Consider the following 22,144-nt stretch of genomic DNA (forward strand, 5'->3'; position numbering starts at 1 on the left):
ATACCTCGGCCAATAAGCCAGTAAATCTTACGCTGCACGAATGTGCAGTTTTTACTGCGTTGCTCAGGCTATAGTATTATTTTCTACTTTCACACCATGCAGTTATATCCACTTGATTTAATCATGGATATTTTCTTTAACATAAGCTATCTTAAGTGTAAACTTTATTTTAAAATATCTTCAGATTCATTCTATTAGTTAAAATACACTCAGGCAGACATTAATCCAATTTGAATAACTACATATGAATGAGGCACTATCCAATACCGAGTGTAAGTCAGTTCCATTCACGAAGGCTTTTTATGCTTAAATATAAAAATATTTTATTTCAGATGCTTACACTTTTAAGGTACTCCCTAGAAAGGGATGTCAAAAAAATATTAAATAAAAGAGGTTTCAAACTTTGTTAGGCTATGATTTGAGGGGGAAATGACTACTGATGGTTACATAGCTGGAAATCTTTGTGGTAATAAGTAAAAGTATAAGCTAACTTCAATAAACTCACTTTTCCCAGAATCCATTGGTGTGAAATTATACATTGTTGTTATTTTCAAAGGCTATTAAGCTTTGGCTGATATGCAACAAGCAGTTACTGAGCATCTGCTATATTGCTTACTGTGTAGTCTAGTTAATTTGTCTGTAGCGAAAACAAAGCCACAGATGACCTTATCTCTTCCATTGTGTATGTAAGTGTTTGTTTGAAGTTGTTTGTATATTCTTGATTAGTTTGTTTTTGAAGCAGATTGGACAAGTCTCATCTACTTTTTAGCACTTGGTTGCTTTTATAAAGCATCTCAGAAAGCAGACATAGCACTCCCAGGTCTGCCAGAAGTATTTCTTCTCTGAAGACTCAATTTCTTCCACTGTTTAAAAAAATTTTATTTATTTTGCCACGCTGAGCAGCAAGTGAGATCTTAGTTCCCCAACCAGGGATCGAACCCATGCCCCCCGCAGTGGAAGTGCGGAGCCTTAACCATTGGACTGCCAGGGAAGTCCCAAGACTCATTTTCTTGAGCGGTATTGCTTTGCTCATGCAGTGAAGACTTCAGGTAACAGAAATGGACCAGAGAGTTTCAAACAGTTCTACAGAAATTGTACTTTGGTCTCTAGACTTCGTTGTCCTTAGGAATTGAAACTGTCACCTGGTGTGCATTCCTCATAACTGAGATTATCTTAAAACAGAAATGGTAGGAAAGCTTTCCTGTGCTTCGGGTAGGAGACGAATTTGCTTTTGTAGAATTTGTGGCTGAGGAAAGCAGACAGGGCCTGGCTGAAGAAGACATATGTTACCACGAGCCACCAAGTTAAGTTGTGGAAACCAAAGGTGACAGCCATGGAAATGTAGATCATCAGCTCTGCCAAGTAGTTAGGGGAAGAAACATATTCAAACCAGTCTCCAAAAGGGATTCGGTGGTTACAGTGAATGACCACTCCTGAAATGGAAAAAGAAGATACCCTGAACATTTGAAGTTGCCAAAACAAAGTTTTACCACTTCACCCTCCAAATAATTTATAAAACTCATTTAGAAAAAGGTGTCACAGACCTGTACAAACCACCATCCTGTCACACCTCCACTGTCATTCTACTACATATTAAAAAGTCACATGCTGAGGTTATACTAACAACTGTAAATAAGTTTCTCCAACAATCCTCCAAGCTATTAAGAGCTCAGACTCCAGAGTCAGACTGCATGAGTTCAAATCCTAGCTCTGCCACTTACAAGCTGTGTAACTTTAGATAAGTTGCTTAACCTCTCTGTGCCTCTCTTTCCTCATCTATAAAATGAGGATAAGACTGTACCCGCCTAAAGCGAGTACTGTGAAGTTACATATAAAGCACTCAGAACAGGGCCGGCACAAAGTAAGCACTTGATAAATGCTGAATAGTACTATTCCATTTTTAATATTTCAGAAAGTCTAACAAAAACTGTACCTGTGATAAGTCAACACAAGCTAACTAAAGAGTCAAGTTTTCTTTGCTTTAGCTGGAATGATACTAACTTGGCACAGTAATACTAGGGCTCACATGCTGGTTAGACACATATATACAGTGTAGGCCCCAAAATGTGGGCACAGAACAGAGTCACAGAATGTCAGGGCTAGATGGTGCCAGGGAGGTCTTTCAGTAAAATGCTCTCATTTTACAGACGGGAAGATCAAGACCCAGAGAGTCTTGTCAAAAATGAGCATTTGATAGATTAGTCAACTAATTAGGGCAGGAAAGAAAAGAGAGAAGGAATATGTACACCTAACTTCTGAGGGCTAAAATCCCCATGCAGTGGTTCTAAAAGATACCTCACCTGCTTTATTTTTCCTGAGATTGCCGAGAATGACATGACACTTATACTGATGGACAGATGACCAGATGAACATCATCATTCCGAGGATATGGAACCACCGAGCTTGCATCAAGAGATTTTTCCCTACCACATAGACTACAGAAATAAGAATTATCTTATTAGCCAACTCTGCAAAATTTCAGAGGCTCAGAGCATTAAAAAAATCATATAATCAGTAGAACACAATTACCTACTTATTCTGTTCTTCACGACTGGAAAATCATCCTGCTATAATTTCCCAAGTACAGAGGGGAGAACACCATCCCTGTGGATGAGGGAGGTGTGCTCCTCAGCCAGGGGCAGCTTCAGGGGCCCCTGGCAGAGAATTCCATATCAACACATTTTCTTGCTCCTTCTTCAAGTGCTTCAAGCACAGGGGTCAGCTCTGTCTCCCACTCTTGTGATGTACTCTCGTGTGGTGAGACTACTTCGCATTTTTATTTCAAAGCCTGGTTTTATGTCCTCTTTCTTACAGTCTGCTGTCAGAAAAACACTTCGTAAGGGATCTCATCCCGAGCCATTTCTAAGGAAACCTTTAATGCTGACTTGACTGGCTCTGGCCAATGAAGAAAATCACTGGAAGTAAAGGCTAACAGTGGAACTTCTCAAAGAGCCGAGAAATGGAAACTGCAAGATAAAGACCAAAACAGCATCCCTTTCTCATTAGAGAGAACCTAGTCAGAGAGATTTCGTTTCAGGAGTAGAAACACTCAAAAGTTTCATCTTCTTTCTTCTCCAGCTACCAAGAAGACGGGAAGAATGCAGGTTTTCTAAGGACTGGCATTAGAAAAACAAATTAAGGACTTCCCTATGTTCAGCAGGAAGCAGTGAGGCTAGTCAGGGATTTGACTGAAAAAACAAAGCTGTCCATTGACAACGGGGAAGAGCCGGAGGCTCTGCAGCCAAGAGGGAGCCCCTACAAAGCTGGTTCAGGTAGGAGAACCAAGGATCAAGCTATTCCATATGGGTACTTGGAGGCAGGACTCAGCTGATGACAGCTAATGACAGTCCACCAAAATCGAATTGTGTTAATTTCTTTTAAAAACTTGCTTTCTCTAAACAATCTACCACAATCTCTTAATGTTGACTAAGTTTAGCCATTTAACTAAATAGTTATATTTTTATAAGTTAAAAATAAACAGAATATGAAAAGTAGTTTTAAATCAGAGGGCTATAAGAGCAAGTCACCACAGGATTAAAAGTTGAAGCAAGTGTCTGAGAGTTCACGTTACAGCCAAGTCACCTACTCTAAAGGCAGAGAAATTACCTATGAGAGAAAAAAAAATTTTAAGAGTAAGTTATGATACAGGAAAGGGGAGGCAGGAGGAAGGCTATTTACTGAGGGTCTAATCTGTGTAGTATTTAATTATCCATTTATTCATTCATTCCTTATTGAGTGTCTACTGAGCGTGGCATCTCTCACAAGGGATAAAGCAGTGGGTAAGTCAGGTCAGATCCCAGTCCTCATGAACTCACACTCTAGTAGCAAGAGATGAAACACGTAAAAAAAATCAATAACCAAGATAATTTAAGGTACAGATGGTACTCTGAAGAAAAAACAACAGAACAATGTAATGGAGAGTGACTGGGGCGGACCCTCTAGACTCTGAAGGCAAGGAGATGTGAAGATCTGGGTAGTTTACAGATACACTTTCTTTCCACTTTCACAAGAACCCTCTGAAATCAGTATATGTCCCTAATTCCAGATGAAGGTTCTGAGGCTCTGAGAAGTTAATAAGCCAGAATTCAGACTCAGGCCCATCTGACGCCCAAGCCCCTGTCATTTCTATCAGACTCTGCAGCTGGCAAATACCCCAGCGTGTTCTCTTCCAATGAATTCCTGAAACCAGTCTTCCCCATACTGTCCCAGATGACCTCTTGAAGGACAGGTAGGTGAAACACAAGTTTCAGAAAACTTCAGCAAGGAGTGTCTAAAAGCTATTTTGTGGGTGTCTCAGCAGCCTGTCCTTGACTTCTTATACAGGAGGGAAGGTGGAAGTTGGGGTCCAGCCAGCAGAGGAAACTCCAGGAGAGATACGTAATGCTAACAGACTGCAAGCTAGTGGGTTACCAAAGTGCTTTGGAAAGCTCCTTTGGGTAAAAACCTCGGACTGTTCTCCAGGAATGACGGCTCAAACTGTGACATGGGATGCACAAGGATGCCACAGCCGAAAGCTCAGGGAGGAAAAACTGACTTACGTTCAGGGAAATTAGATGGAGAGATGCTAACTGAGTGGCTGGAGCCAATAAACAGCTCAGGAATTGAGAAGGAGCGTCAGTAAGTCATACTTCAAAATCGTTCCTTGCGCCATGGAGGCCACGGCTTGTCCTACAGCAACAGAGGGAGAGGCCAATCAAGGGGCACTTGACACTGAAATCAAACCTGAGGAGAGAGCTCACTCACTGAGTACTGGAAATACCCAGACCTTGGGCTCAATTTACAAGGAGGCATAGGGCAGCTTTAGGAAAGAGGGAGACTTGGGCTTAGAGAAAACAGCTGTGAAGGACCTCCCCTAGAGCGTGTGGGCTGACGGATACCAAGGGTGCGAGATGAAGTTAAGCTCAGCACTAAAAGACTCATTTCCATCACTCAAAATGACTTGAATTCTTTATGATAAGCATGCACTGTTTTTACAAAAACGATGGTCAGATATGTCAGATATCCAATCCTCCCTCTCCCCCATCCCCCAAATCACATTTCATTTCCTCCTCATAAACAAAGTCATGATTTTGCTTCCCTCTTCCTGGCTAGTGAGAGCTCAGAAGTGTTAAGACACAATTTTGATTTACCACAGTAGTCTTTTGTCCTCTCCGCTCAGGCTGCCTCACTTGAAAAAAGCTTTGTCACAACGGGAACAATCACAAGAACGAAATGGCAACAAAATGGCTCCCTACCTCCCCTTCAAATCCCAACTATTCACCAGGAGCTTCAGGCCACCCTTTCCTCCTCTGGTATTCCATGATTTCACCCTGCACAACAACTTTCCCTTCCCCACCCTCACCCCTCACCCCTCCACCCCTGGATGATGAGGCCTTGGTGAGGCAGCTTGGCTTGCTGACCCTTTCTCCTGTTCCAGTGTGTTCCCCTGCTTCCTGTTCTACTCTTGACCACACTGCCTCTTTCTTTCCAGACTAACTCCACAGAAGTTCACTGACTTCAGTCCCACTGATGGAAACCCCACCTCCCACTTCTTCATCCCTAAACCAGGCCTCCTGAAGACTTTGCACTTTATTCTCTTTACTGAAGGCACTGCTGCTTACGTTGGTGTCTCTCAGGTTTTAGCAGTTATGGTTAATGTGATGTGTATCTGCTAGGCACCCGTGGGCATGTTGACTTTTTAAAGCTACAATTAGAGCCCAAACTCCTCAAATGCAAAGTGAACTGGGCGGGTCTCCTACTTTCTAACTTCCATAATGCTTGGTGGGATGCTTCACCCAGAGTCCCTCGTATACCCAGTGACTCAGCTGACAGACCCCAGCAACCACTCACCATTCCTGCCGTCCATTGGCACTTGGCTCAACACAGTCAGGCCAACAAGGACATAGTAGACAAGTCCAAAACCGTACTGCACGACGTGAATCACGGCATTGGAGAAGACACTGACATAGAAGCACTCGAAGAGTCTTCGTAGGCTGTGCAGCCACAGAAACACTAGCGCTAAGAACGCAGACAGCACAAGCTCATCCCCTACAATTCAGAACGGAACATACTCAGGTCTCTCTCCAGGACTAATCCAAAGCTATGATTTTCCCTGCTGTTAAACAGGGTATTAAACAAGATCAGAGCTAGGGAAGGGCCCTAGATATCATCCAGTCCAACACCTCCTTTTTTTGGGCAGTGAGGGAGTGAGCCAAGTGAAGTCAAGGCATTTGGCTCAAAGTTACACAGTAAGCTAGTGACAGAGCTGAGACAGACTCAGGTCTGCTGACTCTACTCTGTGATGTGAAAGCCTTCTGGGTTACGTGGCTGTGAAGGGATCCGTGCTCTCAGAACCCAGACTCCATGGTCTCTGGTCCCTGGCACTAATCCCCATTTGAAGATAGTCAGGAAGAGTTCCTGGATGACCTCTGAGCAAGGACTCCTGCTGGGATCCCTGAGGTCAGGGGGGGAGAAGAGACACAGGCATATACAGAAGCAGAAAGGGGGATAGGAACAGAGACAGGAAGAGTTATGCATTTCTTTCCGTATTAAAAAAAAAAAAAAGAAATGATACTTTTGGGGGACTGTGAGCCTTGAGATCGATCTTCCTATCTGCCTCTCACCCCTCTGCCTCAAGAGAAGTCAGAAGAAATGCTGGTTTGTAAAATGACATAAAATCTAGATGTATTTTTAAAATGTTATCACACACATCATAAAAACACAATAAGGACACAGCCTAATGAATTTTTGCAAAGTACACCAGCCCATCCCACCCGTACGACCAGCCCCTAGATCAAGAGACAGAGCACAACCAGCACCTCGTGCCCCCTCCCGGCACTGCCCCTCCCCGCACCCTCCCACGGGTACGCTCTATGGAGACTTCCATCACACAGATCGGCTTTGCCTGCCTTTCTCTTTTAAATATAGTGAAACCTAGTTCTAACCCTTCAGAAATAGGATAAAACAAACAACCAAATACAACTCCTCACAGCCACCCTTCAAATATCAGAACCTGAGAAAACCATAGGTCAAAAAGAGTCATGTACCAAAATGTTCATTGCAGCTCTATTTACAATAGCCAGGACATGGAAGCAACCTAAATGTCCATCGACAGATGAATGGATAAAGAAGATGTGGCACATATATACAATGGAATATTACTCAGCCATAAAAAGAAATGAAATGGAGGTATTTGTAATGAGGTGGATGGAGTTAGAGTCTGTCATGCAAAGTGAAGTAAGTCAGAAAAAGAAAAACAAATACAGTATGCTAACACATATATACGGAATCTAAGGAAAAAAAAAAAAAAAAAGGCCATGAAGAACCTAGTGGCAAGACGGGAATAAAGACACAGACCTACTAGAGAATGGACTTGAGGATATGGGGAGGGGGTGGGGTGAGATGTGACAGGGTAAGAGAGTGTCATGGACATATATACACTACCAAATGTAAAATAGATAACTAGTGGGAAGCAGCCGCATAGCACAGGGAGATCAGCTCGGTGCTTTGTGACCACCTAGAGGGGTGGGATGGGGAGGGTGGGAGGGAGGGAGATGCAAGAGGGAAGAGAAATGGGAACATATTGTATATGTATAACTGATTCACTTTGTTATAAAGCAGAAGCTAACACACCATTGTAAGGCAATTATACTTCAATAAAGATGTTTAAAAAAAAAAAAATATATATCAGAACCCCAGCCAGCTCCCAGTAAGCAAATGAAGAGGTAAAGCGGAATTCGCCGAGGTATCTTCCCCTCCCAAGTAGGATCTGCATAGCTTTTTCTTTCTGTCATCTTTTGCAACAAGTTCCTCTGGTTACAAAGAAAAGGACTGTTCCTAGGAAGCCAGCGGTTTGGCTGCTGGAACAAAGGACAGAGATAGCACCAGAACAATTTGTTTCTAATTCTGCCCCTCTCCTGATGCCTGACATCAATTGAGGCCACTTTATGGTTTTCACCTTCAATTCCTTATCTTTTAAATTGTTCTGTGTATCCTTCATTCAAGGCACAGTGAGGCAAATTTAAATGCTATTTTGTAATCATCTGATCAACAACTATTTACAGTCAATTTTTTCATATAACCAAAGCCTCATAGCATAACAAACATTTTTAACCTGTGATCAAAAAGTAATTTTCTATCAAATTTCTGGAGTCCAGAGGCATGACTGTGGTTGGAACTATATATATGATAAATGTTTCAAGGCAAACCTGAGGGATCCTAAAGTACTAAAAATACCAGAGGGAGAGCACAGCCAGTCCTGTTCAGCACAGCACTCGCTGGGAAATCAGGGATGAAGAGCTGACTCTCAGCTCTGCCATGATCTCCGTGAAGGACTTGGGGCCTTCCCCTTGGCCAACTGGCTGTGATCCACGCAGAACCCTTTCTGCCCCACCCTTCACTTCCCAGCCCCGCCAAGAAGCTGAGAGTGGCTATGAAATACCGAGAACACCTCCCCGCAGGCAGGAGAGACAGGAACAGGGTGCAATGGTTGGTATTAGCCAGAGGAGTTGTTACCTCGGAATTGCGTAGCCCCAAGAATTCTGAGTAAATGATGAAGCCAGTTTGGAAAAGGTGCTCCCACAAACAGAGACTGAGTAAGGCTCCAAAGCAGGAAGCCATTCCACAGCACTGAGATGATATAGAAGTGAGAAAAATACCTGCGAAGGGAAAACAAGTTAGGTAATGATCAGAGTGGATCCACTTTAAGCCTTTATACAGGAAGACTATTTTTAGTTTCTCTATCCTCTTTCCTCCATTCCGCAAGTATAGTTTTGCTTTTTTAATAGAACCTGAATCCTACAGATGTTCAGATTTTTGAAATTTCCTTTCAAATGATGGGACTGGTTAACTAATAAGAAAAAGAGGCTTCCTAAGGTTAACAACAACATGAATGACCTCGTTAAACTTAGATGTAGGGTTAATTAGCTATCTCTCTTATCTCCAGGTAACAGGATTGGGCTCAAACTCAAAAATAGGGGGCCCCAGGGCCTGGCAGAGACAGCCTAGATTGTGCTAACACTAGCCAAATCTGTGGAAGATTTCTAAATCTTGAGTGATATTGCTGCAATAGCCATACAACTGTTACACAAGATTTGCACAATCACAGGCTCTCAGGGTTGCAAGAAACCTTAAAGGTCTACTGATTCAGTGTTTTCTTAAACTGTGTTGACCTAAATTACTTTTATAATAACATGACAAATAGTAACTCATAAAACTAGCTATCAACTCCTGATGGGTACCGCTCTCATACAAATACAATACATATTTTGCAATCAACACAGTAACGAATGAAGTAAATAAAACCACAAAACCAATAAAAGTTGAAATTAGCAATTAGCAACGTCAATTTAACGTGAAAGGTTATGCTGGTTTGCTGCAAAGGAATCACCTAATATGGCACCAGGGCCTAACATGTTTTTCTGAGGTCTCTTTACCTATACCTCTACTATTTTTCTCTAATCAAATCAATGCAAAATCTTTCTGACTCTGCAGGTGCCTGGAGGTCACCTGGCCTTCCCTGGTCTTCAATGCATCACATCTGTATTAAGCCCTCCTTCTTGTCTCATTAATCTGTGATGCAGTAAGACAGCCTGGAGTCACCAGGATTACACATAGACTCAGGGACTCCTCTTCCAGTTGATTCAGAATATGCTTGTATGTACCAGACCTCACAGTCCCCCAGACTATGCCCACAACCCGTCTGACAAACACTAATCTAAGCTGACCATTCCATAGCAACCCACTTATTCTCCCCACTACAAATTCTATCACCGGATCTGTCCTCTCTGAGATGTCCTGTTATTCTGGATTCGGATCTTCTCTAGGCTCAAGAGCTTAGTTTCCTGCAAAGTTCATGCATGAGTGTCAATTCTACCCCCTCGTCCCCATCCCCGGGGCCCCCGGCCTTTGGTTGCCTCCCAGGGTCTTCCCTAAGACACACTTCCTAGAACTGAGCCCATGTCTGGTCTGAGCCAGCAGAGCAGAATGGCAGCTGCAAGGTGCTCTGCAGGCTCCCATGGAAAGAGGAGGGGCCAGCTTCTGAGGAGCAACTTTTAAGCCGCTTTACCTACTTCATGTTTTCAAAAAAAATTTACTGAGCACGTAGAACGTGCTAGGTGATGTTCTTGGAGCGGGAGACGCAGCAGGGAGCAAACTGAGCAGGTGGTTGCCGTGCTGAAGTTTATCTTTCGGCAGACAGTCCGCAAACGAACCTGCAGACTTCTAGCCCCGTGCTGGGTGAGGGGACAGAGAGGGTGCAGAGGGGAGGCCATTTTGGGTGAGCGGTCAAGGATGGCCTCTCTGGAAGTGACACTTGGCTAGAATGAGTAACCTTTGTGAATTTCTGAGGAAAGAATTTTCTAGGCAGAGGAAACCACCACCACAAAGGCCCTGAGGCACGACAAAGGACATGTGTGTGGAGGGTGCTAGGGCATGAAAAGGAAGGGCAGACCCTACAGGATCCTGTAAGGACACTGGCTTTTAAGTGGGATGGGAAGGCATCCGAACACAGCAACCTGAAGTAATACTTCATGTTTTAAAAATCCTTCTGGCTGATGGAAAAGTTCTGGAGATGATGACAGTGGTGATGGCTGCACAACAATGTGAATGTACTTAAAGCCACTGAACTGTACGCTCAAAAAGTGTTAAAGTGGAAAATGGTATGTCATGTATATTTTATCAAAATCAAAAAACAAAAAAGAGAGAGAGCATTGCTCATTCATTTTGGTCTTTTTTAAGTTAAAAAAAAATCCCCCTGGTAAGGAAAGAGAATCATCCAGTTGTGGGGAGACCAGTTAAAGAGTATTTCATTTCATCTTCCCAACAATCCTGTCAAGTTTGCATTATATTTACATGCGGCTGATGAGAAAACTAAGGCTCAGAAGGTTAAGTTACTTATCCAAGGTCAGGCAGTAAGTGGCAGTGTTTGGCTCCACACTCAGCCCTGATGACTCTGAAGTTAAAATCACATGGGTGTGCTCCTATTCATGTGATCTAGACTTGCCTGAACCTGCTTTTCCACCTCTATGTTACATGTAGCAATTTATACTAAACCATAAGTCAAACAAATTACTCAAGAATGTTTGATATAAGATGCTAAGCCACATTTTGCTGTGCCCTACTTGTGCCATGGGGTTTTGATTCACAGGCAGATTGTTTTTCTTATTCCTACATTTGGCACATTCTCTCTCTTGTTTTGCTTGCCTGATTTCCTGCTACAGGAAACGTGTCCTACTCTTTATTTGCGGTTATATCTGTGTTTTGAAAATACCTAGCTCTAGCCTCAAAAGCAGATCTGAAAACTCAACTTCCTTCTCTTCTAGACGCTCTCCCTCTTTTTCCTCCCTTGGCACTTTGCTTAACTGAAGTGAGCCCCTGCAGCAGGGATAAGGGGACCCTTATGGTAACTCAGGGCTGGGCACCGAGCAAGCACTGCTCTGACTTAACAAACATTTTGGTGCTTAGTATAAGCCAGGGACTGCTCTAGGCTCTGGGGATATAGCAATGAACACAAAAGAGAACAGTTCCTGCCCTCATGGAGCTTATACTTACAGTTACACAGAAGTAAAATTTACAGCATGTCAGTAGGTGATAATTGCTAACAAGAAAACTAAAGCTGGGAAGAGACGAAGGAGTGCTGGGGATGGTAGTATTATACTTTTAAACAGGGTGGATAGGGCAGGCCTCGTTGAGAAGGTTATACCTGAGCAGAATTATAGGAAGTGAGGGCGTAAACCATCTGGCTATCTGGGGGAAGAGCTTTCCAGGTAGAGGAAAGGCCTCTACAGGGCGAAGGCCCTGAGGGGACAGAAAACAAGCAGAGAGACCCAGAAAACTGGATTGGAGCCACACAGGGGGAAAACGATAGGATCTCAGTGAGGTGGTGGGGACAAGACTGTACAGGGTCTTGGGCTCCTCCTGGGAGTGAGCTGGAAGCCACTAGGTGGTTCTGAGACAGGAGATATCTGATCTAACACTACTTGCTGATTGCCAGAACTGATCTCAGGACCAGTTAGGGGAGTTATAGTTTAACTAAGGAAGGAAACCAGTGGTTCCTGAGTCCTGACTTGGTGCCTGGCCCTGTGCCACGTGCTTTAATGTCTTCACCACCTGTACGAGGAACAGGTGCTGCGATGCTAACACTCTACCCCATACCACCACCTCTTGCCTGGAGCACCGCTAACGGCCTCTTACCCAGTCTTCTCCACACAACGGCTAGTCATCGTCTCAAACGTGAATCCCATAATGCCATGCCCCCTTCCCCATCCTAAAGCTGCTTTCCATACCCTCAGAATGAAATCTAATCTCCACTATGGTCTGTAAGGCCCGCTGTCCGTCCTGGCCTCCCAAAATGAACTCATCTCCTGCCCTGCCCCTTTCTTTTTTTTTAATGTAAATGACTGCTTATATTTATTTATTTATTTATGACTGTGTTGAGTCTTTGTTTCTGCGCGAGGGCTTTCTCTAGTTGCGGCAAGTGGGGACCACTCTTCATCGCGGTGCGCGGGCCTCTCACCATCGTGGCCTCTCTTGTTGTGGAGCACAGGCTCCAGACGCGCAGGCTCAGTAGTTGTGGCTCACGGGCCTAGTTGCTCCGTGGCATGTGGGATCTTCCCAGACCAGGGCTCGAACCCGTGTCCCCTGCATTGGCAGGCAGATTCTCAACCACTGCGCCACCAGGGAAGCCCCTGCCCTGCCCCTTTCTGATCGTCCTTTCCGGCGTTGTCATCGGCAACCCCAGCTTGCTCATCATCAAGTAACCAGGCTGCATTTCCTCTGAAGCACTTATTACCATCTGAAATTATTTTGCTTGTTTTACAAGATTTGTTTACAAGATTTGAATGAAAGAGAAGGTACCACATCCAAAGTTACTCTCAGAGAAAGCAGTCAAGTTAATCAACAAACCAATTAAACCTAAAACCTTTTTTTTTTTTTTTTTTGATTCATTCAAAACATTGATCGAGGACCTTATCGTTATCAGGCATTGAGCCCGGGATATGGCAACAAACAAGACAAATGTAAACATATGGAGTTTACAGTCTGGAGCAGGGATTCCTGACATTTTTCTTCCATGGACTCCTTTGGCAGTCTGGTGAAGGCTACATGCCTAAAAGACATAGGAATAAACGAAACCAATTATGCTGAAATATAGGTAACACAACCACTAAGAAACATTTGTGATATATGTGCTTCTTAATTAATGTGTTAAATAACAAGGTATAGTGGAGGATAATACAGTATTCTTATAGCGATGAAAATAATGTTTTGAGGTCTCCTCAATATTTTTAATATAACATTAAAAAAACTTGTCACAAAATTGCAGGTATTGCTAATTCTACTGTGGTTTGTTGATTACATTCATCATTAAGAAAGTGCCGAATTTCGGCTAGAGATTAGTGAAATAAAGATGCAATTTTTTCCAATCCAATTTGCCCCAAATTCTATCCACAGATCCCCTGGACTGCTGGTTAGGACCCCTGAACCCTTGTAGGGAAAGTCTGGATGGTTCTCTTTGTCTCCACAGCTCAATTCAATTGCAATGTTTCTATAACATTTTGAAATATTAGAAACAGAAGTACCTCCATATACACTATGCAAGTCAAGAGCACTGTGACTCACGTTCAAGGTCACGTATTTATTCAGACTTTCTGGGAAATCAAAACTCCAGGAAGGGCTTCCCTGGTGGCACAGTGGTTAAGAAACCGCCTTCCAATGCTGGGGACATGGGTTCGAGCCCTGGTCCGGGAAGATTCCACATGCCGCGGAGCAACTAAGCCCGTGTGCCACAACTACTGAGCCTGTGCTCTAGAGCCTGCAAACCACGACTATTGAACCTGCGTGCCACAACAACTGAAGCCTACAGGCCTAGAGCCCGTGCTCCGCAACAAGAGAAGCCACCGCAATGAGAAGCCTGCGCACCTCAACGAAGAGTAGCTGCAACTAGAGAAAGCCCGCCCGCAGCAATGAAGACCCAATGCAGCCAAAAATAAATAAATAAAATAAATAAATTTTTTTAAAAAATTAAATAAAAACAAAAAACAAAACTCCAGGAACCAAAAGAAAACGAGAAAAGCAATTATCACCTTAATTAAAAAAAAAAAATCTACCAGGCAGGGGTAATGGAATCAAACATTCCATGAATTCAATTAAGGTTTAATTCTTTCCTCTTTAGGAAAAAATAATCCCAAACAAATTCACCTAAGCTTTTGGGTGCAGAAACGTGATATACAGCTGCCTATTTCTAAGTGTAAAACTTACAGGCTTATTTTCACCTTTAAGAGTACTACTGAATTCTGAACAAGGAAAAATATTTAAATATAGCATCTAGACATTTTTGCCTTTCATGACTGGCCTGGATTTGCTGTACCTTTTCTAGTATGAAAAGAAATTTTAGTTTAAATTTAGAAAAAAGACCAAACAAAACACCATGCGAGGGTCTGTTCTAGAATTTTGGAAGAAGAAAAACTTATAAATTATTTCATAATATAGTAGAAATTACAAGGAGCCCAAAGAGTACCAATTTTGTAGTAAAGAGTAAGGGAAAGGTACAAAATCTGTTTCTTGGCCGTCAACTATAACGACAGACTGGAGTAGTAACAGGTAGGGTATGGGAGCCAAAGAAACAGGTAAGTGCAGGGAATGATTTGAAATGTGCCCTCTACTCCAGCAACAGTAGTACCTTTTTTAAAATTCAGAAAATAAATTGTTAGAACTCACACTCTCAAAAGAATTTTTTCTTCACCTTGTAACATTAAAAAAATGACAATCTAGCAATGTCCCTGCTATGAAATAGAAAAGTACTACACTCAAAACCTGATTAAAAATAGGATGACCGGAAATTTTAGCTTACAAAGAGCCTCTAAGAAATAGGAGGTTTAATCACTGTGTGTGACTCGTCTACTTCTTCCCAGAGCCTCATTCCCGTTACCTTTCCTCAGAATGACCTAGTGCTCGCTTCTCAGTGTTAATACCTGATGAATATTTCTCCAACAGTCAAAAGTAGGAAGCCAAGTTTATTTAGACCCTTTCTTGTCTGCAGACCTGGGGCACTGCCTATGCGAGGTTTAAGCGAGAACCAAGGTGTTTTAATACATCAGAAACCCTATCACATTTCTCCAGATTCCTTCCTAAACGCCAACTTAGGCTGTATCTCCAAGAAAAGCCACTGCTATATTCCTACCGTCTAGCAGTGTTTGGCTGACTCTTCCCGGTAATGTTCTGAATTTAAAGAAAAGCAAACAAAAAACCGAAACTATAACAAGCCTTACAATTTCTGAAAGAATTCTATTGAAGTCCTAACGATTTAATCTCTCGTTGAACTTCGTTATGAAATCTGCTGAAAGTCAAATGGGGCTTAGGGATCAGGCCTGCCTAAAATGTGCCATCTTGGGCAACATTTCTCCAGGGGCACCTGCCGAGATGCGGGTTAGGAGCGTCAGTGCGACCGAAGGAGGTGGGCGCCAGTGGGTGACCCGCGTCTCACCCTTCATCCTAACTGTTGAGGGTTGGGAAACAAATAGGGGACACAAAGGCGCGAAAGGAGGGCCTGCCTTCATTTCTAGTGAGTTCCGGCGACCTCAAGTTAGCTTACGAGCCCCTAGAGTGCAGGAGAGGGGAAAGAGGAGAATTTGGGGACAAAGGAAACTTTAATTTACCGCCTGGTGACCGGGCCTAAATTGGGAAGCGCTGCCATTTCCCCCGAAGGAAAGGCTACGTGCGGCCACAAGTTCACGTTCCTGCGCCCCCGAAGGTGCGCGCGGCTCAGCACCCTCGGTGTCGGCGGACACTCGCGGCATTCAGCCCCCGGGGCCACGCAGCGGACACGGGCAGAGCCGGCGGGCGGGCAGGCGTTGCGCTGCGTCGAGGAACCCGCCTGGGCCTCCTGGGCCGGTCCGTGCCGGCCCCGGCGGCCCCGCGCCCGCCTCTGCTGCCCCCTGCCGGCTGCTCGAGCGGGGCGCCCCCGGCTCTCCGCGCCTAGGCAGCCAGGACTCGCGCCCAGGCGAGGTTACCTCTTGGGGACATCAAAGGCCCGACAGGCGGCCGGGCGCGACGGCCCCCCTTCCTTGGTTTTTCCATAGCGGATCAGGTCCTGGAAGAGCGCGCAGCCCGGAAGCAGGCCGGACGGCACGAGCTGCAGCAGTAGGGTCAGCAGGAAGGCCGCGGCCAGCGTGAGCCACACGGCACGCAGCGGATTCAGTGCTGAGAGTTCGGCCCCCGCCCAGGGAGCCATGGCCGGCGCCCGGCGTCCGCACTCCCCGGGCCCTCGCCACCCGTTGGCGGAGGAACGCCCACTCGAGCGCGGCGCGCCGGGCTTCGCCGGGCGGGACGTGGGTGACGCAGCGCAGGGCTGGGACGCGCTCGGCCCCGCCCAGGACACGCCTCCCGGGGGGAGGCACCGCCCCGCCGCGCGGAATCCTTGGTCTGGGTCTTGCTGGAGCTTGGTGGTCGCTCTATCGCTTGTCTGAGTCGGGGGTGCCTATATGGAACCCCAGAAATACGACTCAACAGTATGATTCAAAGCAGCGGAACGAGCAAGACCACGTCTGCAAGTCTTCACTGCAGCATTATTTTCATTGGAAAAGTGGAAACAATCCAGAATGTTCCACGTTAAGGTATCTAGCTAAATTATGGTACAATAACATTGGAATATCATGAATCCATTAACATAATTATGAAGACGTTTGAAACACGGAAAACTGTTTATGATAACTGAAACTGTAGGTTAAGCGAAAAAAAGACTAAAATATATAGCTATGATTGCGAACAACTATATTAATATGAATGTATGAATATATGGATGAAGAAGGCGGGTCATACACGAAAATGAATAATTGTATTAGGATGTTAGGAATGTGTATAATTTAAACATGTAAAGTAGAAAGTCAAGGCAATTGCACATACAAAAATGAAAGTGGTAAAAATTCTATTTTAAAAACTGCAGTCCTCTCCGTACTAGAGTTCCACTTCTTAAAGTTTTTAACACTATCTGCCGTTTCTTCTGATATTTATTCCGTGTAGTGACTGCTATTTTTATTGACTCAACAGTTTTAAACAACACTGATTTTCAGTTAGGACAAATGTAAATTTAACTCTTTTAGGTAATTTTTTTAAAGCCTTGAAAATGTCAATGCCAAAAAATATTGTATGCCTATTATGTGACAGGCATCATTTTGCACACCGAGGACAGAGAGGCCTACAGGACAATGTCCCTGCCTTTCTGGAGCTTACGTTCTTGAGGTTGGGTGGCAGGTGAGGGGTAGGAGAGGGGAGTGGCCGCCCTTACCCCAGTGTGATACCCTACATTTGTGGTGAATGAGCAACAGGGAACTGGGTGGGAAGGGTAATGTGGCTTGAACAGTCCTTTGGAATGTTAAATGTGCCAGCTTCTTAAGAGTTTTGGTTCTTTGTTCAAGGACACTTCAGGCTTTACCAGTGACTTGAGAAACATGTGATAAAGGTTAGTCAAATTGGCCTTCCAGCTGGGACAATGAGGTCTCTTTGTATGACCCAGGGTTTCATCTGCAAGGGTCACCTCTTCATTGTCTCTTCACTGTTCTTAGGTTAACCCCATAGAAATGCTGCTGGACTTTCTAGAACATCTTTCCAGACAAGCTACCTGGAAGTTCATTGCAGGGATCAAGTTTCCTGAGCGGGAGGTTCTCTTGTAGTTACCTGATCTGGGGAAAGATCACAAAACAAGATGTGGGGTGTGTGTGTGTGTGTGTGTGTGTGTGTGTGTGTGTGTGTGTGTGTGTGTGTGTGTGTGTGTAGTGGAAACAGGAAAGACTGAAGCTGTAGGGAAAAATTATCCCATATTTTCTGGCTTGAATTTTAGTTAGAGTTCACAGCTCATATTCAGACAAGCCCCCGGTAGAGGGCAGTGGCTGAACAGGAAGCCACAAGTCAAACCCAGCTGTAAGCATTTGTAAATGTTTAAATCCTTACTGGAGTGAGTTATTTCAAAAGTGGAAAACCAGGCTAAAGCCTGTTAGACAGATCATCGCCAAGAAGTATCAATCAGTTTTTGTCTTTCTTCATTTAATTATCTGCACTGTATAATCAACAAACCTCTGGCTTGGCCTGCAGTAAATGACAATGCCGTTTTTCCAGTTGTTCAGGCCAAAAACCTTGAACTCAGCCTTGATTCCTCTCTTGCTAAATACAGTCTGTCAGCAAATCCTGTTGGCTCTACCTTCAAAATAAGAAACCAAAATTCAATCACCTTTGGAGTCAGTGCTTTCCTGAAGGCCCTAGCTAGCTCAATAAATAGGAGAAAGAAATAACAGGTCTACAGACTACAAAGTAAGAAACGAGCTGTTATTATTTGAAGGTAATATGAAACTCCAAGAGAGTCTGCAGATAACATATTAGAACTAATAGAGTTTGGTAAGGTTGGATACAAAAATCAGTTTCTAAATACTGATCATTTCTATTTCTGAGCAACAAACAGAAAATAAATGCTTTAAAGATAACATTTTCAGTGGCATAAACTTATGTGTCTAGGAATAAATCTAATAAAAGGTATGTAAATCTTCAAAGAAAATAAAATGTTACTGGTATTAAAGAAGACATATTTAAAGGGAGAGATATACTAAACTCACAGATCAGAAGACTCCATATAGTTAAAATGACAATTCCCCCCAAGCTGATTATGGAATAAATGTAGTACCAATCAGACCCCAGCTTTTTATGGAACTTAAGAAGCCGATCCTAAAATTTATATGAAAGTAGGAAGGGCTAAAGATAGCTAAGGTACTCTCAAAAATAAAAAGAGGACTTGCTTCATGAGATAACAAGACTAATACAGAGATGTAGTAATTATGTCAATGTGGTGTGGAAGCAGGGATAGACAAAAAGACAGTGGAGCATAATGGAGAGTCCAGAAACAGAACTTCCTCCCGCTTCCCACACTCCCTTTATATTTCTGCATAGCCTTTGCCACGACATGCCATGCCATATGCATTCATTTCTTAATTTAGGAAGCACATTTGTACCTCCTGGTACATAGGGTATGCTCAGTAATTATCTGTGGAATGATTGAATGAATGAACAAACTTACTGAGCCTCCACCATGCATAAGGTTTTATACAGTAAACTATGGGGTGGGGTCCACAGGGCCATGATCATAGGCTCCTTGAACAGCATATCAGAGTGAAAACCTGGGGGCTTTGGAGCAGACACACTTGCATTAGACTGACTGCTCCATTACCTACAATCAGCTATGTAACTTACAGTCACCTCTAAAATAGAAGCACAGGGTTGTTGTACAAGTTGAGTGAAATTATGTATGGAAAGCTTTGTACACAGAATAGGTCCTCAACAAGCGTTAACACCTCTCTGCATTCTCCTCATCTGTACATTGGGCACGATACAATCTTCCTTAAGGAGATCCAATAAGATTCTTCCAAATGAAAACACCCCACGCACCACCTGTCACACAGATGTTCAAAAATGCTAATTTCACATACATTTGAAAAAATAACCACAATGAGGAAGAGAATAAGGGCTAAATGGGTGGAGGGGTCATTTCTAACTGGCGTGGTCAGTGAAGTCTTCCTGAAGGAAGCTAGATCTTGAAGGATGGTGAGAGTTCCTAATAAATGAAGAGCCAAAAGGGAAAGAGAACCTTTTAGACTAAGGAAATGGCATCAACAAGGTCCTGTTTTGGTGGTGGTGGTGCATCAAATCCCAGTGAAAAAAGTTACCTTTGTTCAACCTTTGCAAGCAGATGCAGTGTTGACATCAGCTGCAGGTGTCTCTGATTTGGTGCCACCGCTTCGTTGACTACATGATTTGGCTTCCCCTGCTGAACAGAAGACCTAGGTGTACAGCACACTATGTCTGCTGTATTTAGTCAGCGGACAGCGACTGAATTTTAAACAAAGGAGTTACATGATTAGACCTTTCAGTTCATTCTGGCAGCAGGGTGGAGAATGGGTGGGAATAGGCTGGGGGCAAGGGTGGGTGAGATGAAAGGCAGGAGAGCAGGTAGAAGCCTTTGTAAAAGTTTTGTTGTGGCCTAAAGGAAAACTGTGCCTGTGGGGTGTGAGGAGTGAATGCTTCTGAGACATGTATGCTTTGATGCTTTTCCTTCCCAGCCTGAATTCATGCTCTATTGGTGCTTTTTTTCTTTTTTTAAATACATTTATTTAATTTATTTATTTATTTTTGGCCGCGTTGGGTCTTCACAGCTGCACGCGGCCCTCTCCAGTTGCGCAGAGCGTGGGCTACTCCGCACCGCGGTGCGCGGGCCTCTCACCATGGTGGCTTCTCCCGTTGCGGAGCCTGGGCTCCAGGCACGCGGGCCTCAGCAGTCCTGGCACATGGGCTCTAGAGCGCAGGCTCAGTAGCTGTGGTGCACGGGCTTGGCTGCTCCGCGGCATGTGGGATCCTCCGGACCAGGGCTCGAACCCCGTGTCCCCTGCATTGGCAGGCAGATTCTCAACCACTGCACCACCAGGGAAGCCCCTATTTGTGCTTTTTTTCTACTTCCTATTACACACACACACACACACACATCAGTTCTCATTCCTGTTCTTCTCTTGCAGTGGCCCTGCAAATCCCCAACCCTGTGTGGACCCAATCACCCACTTTCTATCAGAGCTACTGAGCAGGATGGGCTCATTATAGGATTATGACCTGAACTCATGGGACAACCTGAGCCACCTGACAGTCCTTTCATTTGCTTTTTGTCAAATTCCAAGCCCATCATCCTGCACTGAGTCTTCACAACCTTCTCCATCCAAATCACCTGGCACTTTGCCATATCACCCTTTACTCTCAGAAGGTTATCTGAATACCTACTTCACAAAAAAGGTCTTTGGGGTGCACTTTATGCACCTGTGGTTATATTGATGGGCACACCTGTCTTTACCTCCTTTCTGCCAATCAGGCCTGAGCAGGTGACGATAATCTGACTGCCTGAATCTTGGCACAGCTGCTGGGCTTGCTCCTCTAGCTCTTATCAGCATTCTGCCAGAGTCTTGAAGGTCTCTGGCTTTATTTCCCAATAACTGAGCCTGGGGCCCATGGCTTCCCATTCCCTCAGCCTGTTTGCTCTCAGCTGTTCCAGGTCAATGCCTTTCCTGCCCTAAGGTCCAGTTTTGCCTTATGCCTTCCATTCCATCCCATGTTATGGGTTGAATTGTGTCCCACAAAAAATTTGTGTGTTGAAGTCCTAGCCTTCAGTGCCTCAGAGTGTAACGTTATTTGGAGATCATATTTATTCATCCAATATATTTTTCAAGCACAAGCACTTTTTGTTACCATATGCCCTCTTCCCCATCCATTAAGAATAATCTTCTTCTCCCCACCCTTCCGTGCTCAACCCTGCTGATGGGACATGCCTCAGGGTTTTTTTCTTAATTAATAGACTTTATTTTAGAGCAGTTTTAGGTTTATAGAGTAATAAGCAAAGTATAGACAACTCCCATGTACTCCTTTATTATCCTTTTAATGTCCATGGGGTCTGTAGTGATGTCCCCTCTTTAATTTCTGATATTAGTAATTTGTGTTCTCTTTCTTCTTTTCTTAGTTAGCCTGGATAGAGGCTTATCAGTTTTATTAATTTTTTCAGAGAACCAGCTTTCGATTTTGTTAATTTTCTCTATTGATTTCCTGTTTTTAATTTCATTGATTTCTGCTTTAATTCTTATTATTTCTTTTCTTCTGCTTACTTTGGGCTTAATTTGCTCTTCTTTTTCTAGTTTTCTAAGGTTGGAACTTAGATTATTGATTTACTTTTTAAATTTTTTAATAAATTTATTTATTTTTGGCTGCACTGGGTCTTCGTTGCTGCACGGGGGCTTTCTCTAGTTGCCGAGAGCAGGGGCTACTCTTTGTTGCGGTGCGTGGGCTTCTCATTGTGGTGGCTTCTCTTGTTGTGGAACATGGGCTCTAAGTGCGCGGGCTTCAGTAGTTGTGGTTCGCTGGATCTAGAGTGCAAGCTCAGTAGTTGTGGCACATGGGTTTAGTTGCTCTGCGGCATGTGGGATCTTGCCAGACCAGGGCTCTAACCCATGTCCCCTGCATTGGCAGGCGGATTCTTAACCACTGCGCCACCAGGGAAGTCCTGATTATGGATTTTAGATCTTTCTTTTTTTCTAATATATGCATTCAATGCTATAAATTTCCTTTTAAATACTGCTTTTGCTGCTTCCCACAAATT

At 43.9% G+C, this 22,144-nt stretch overlaps 1 protein-coding gene across 2 annotated transcripts; it reads right to left on the reverse strand.

Annotated features, from left to right (window-relative positions):
• Window positions 1–759: 759 nt before the first annotated feature.
• On the reverse strand, window positions 760–16,327 carry SRD5A3 (steroid 5 alpha-reductase 3). 2 transcript variants are annotated; one of them, XM_082390280.1, is made up of 5 exons: window positions 15,987–16,327; window positions 8,494–8,636; window positions 5,830–6,027; window positions 2,301–2,435; window positions 760–1,433 (listed from the first exon to the last, which is right to left on the reverse strand). In XM_082390280.1, exons 1-5 carry the CDS (start codon window positions 16,205–16,207, stop codon window positions 1,174–1,176), a joined length of 957 nt encoding a protein of 318 aa, XP_082246406.1. In that variant the 5' UTR covers window positions 16,208–16,327; the 3' UTR covers window positions 760–1,173. The 2 variants fall into 2 exon arrangements, with proteins under 2 accessions (XP_082246406.1, XP_082246407.1); XM_082390281.1 differs by lacking the exon at window positions 5,830–6,027 and having other exon boundaries at window positions 15,987–16,326.
• Between the last annotated feature and the right edge of the window lie 5,817 nt (window positions 16,328–22,144).

The sequence above is a fragment of the Balaenoptera borealis genome, assembly GCF_965194805.1.
Source record: "Balaenoptera borealis genome assembly, chromosome: 4".
NCBI lineage: Eukaryota > Metazoa > Chordata > Mammalia > Artiodactyla > Balaenopteridae > Balaenoptera > Balaenoptera borealis.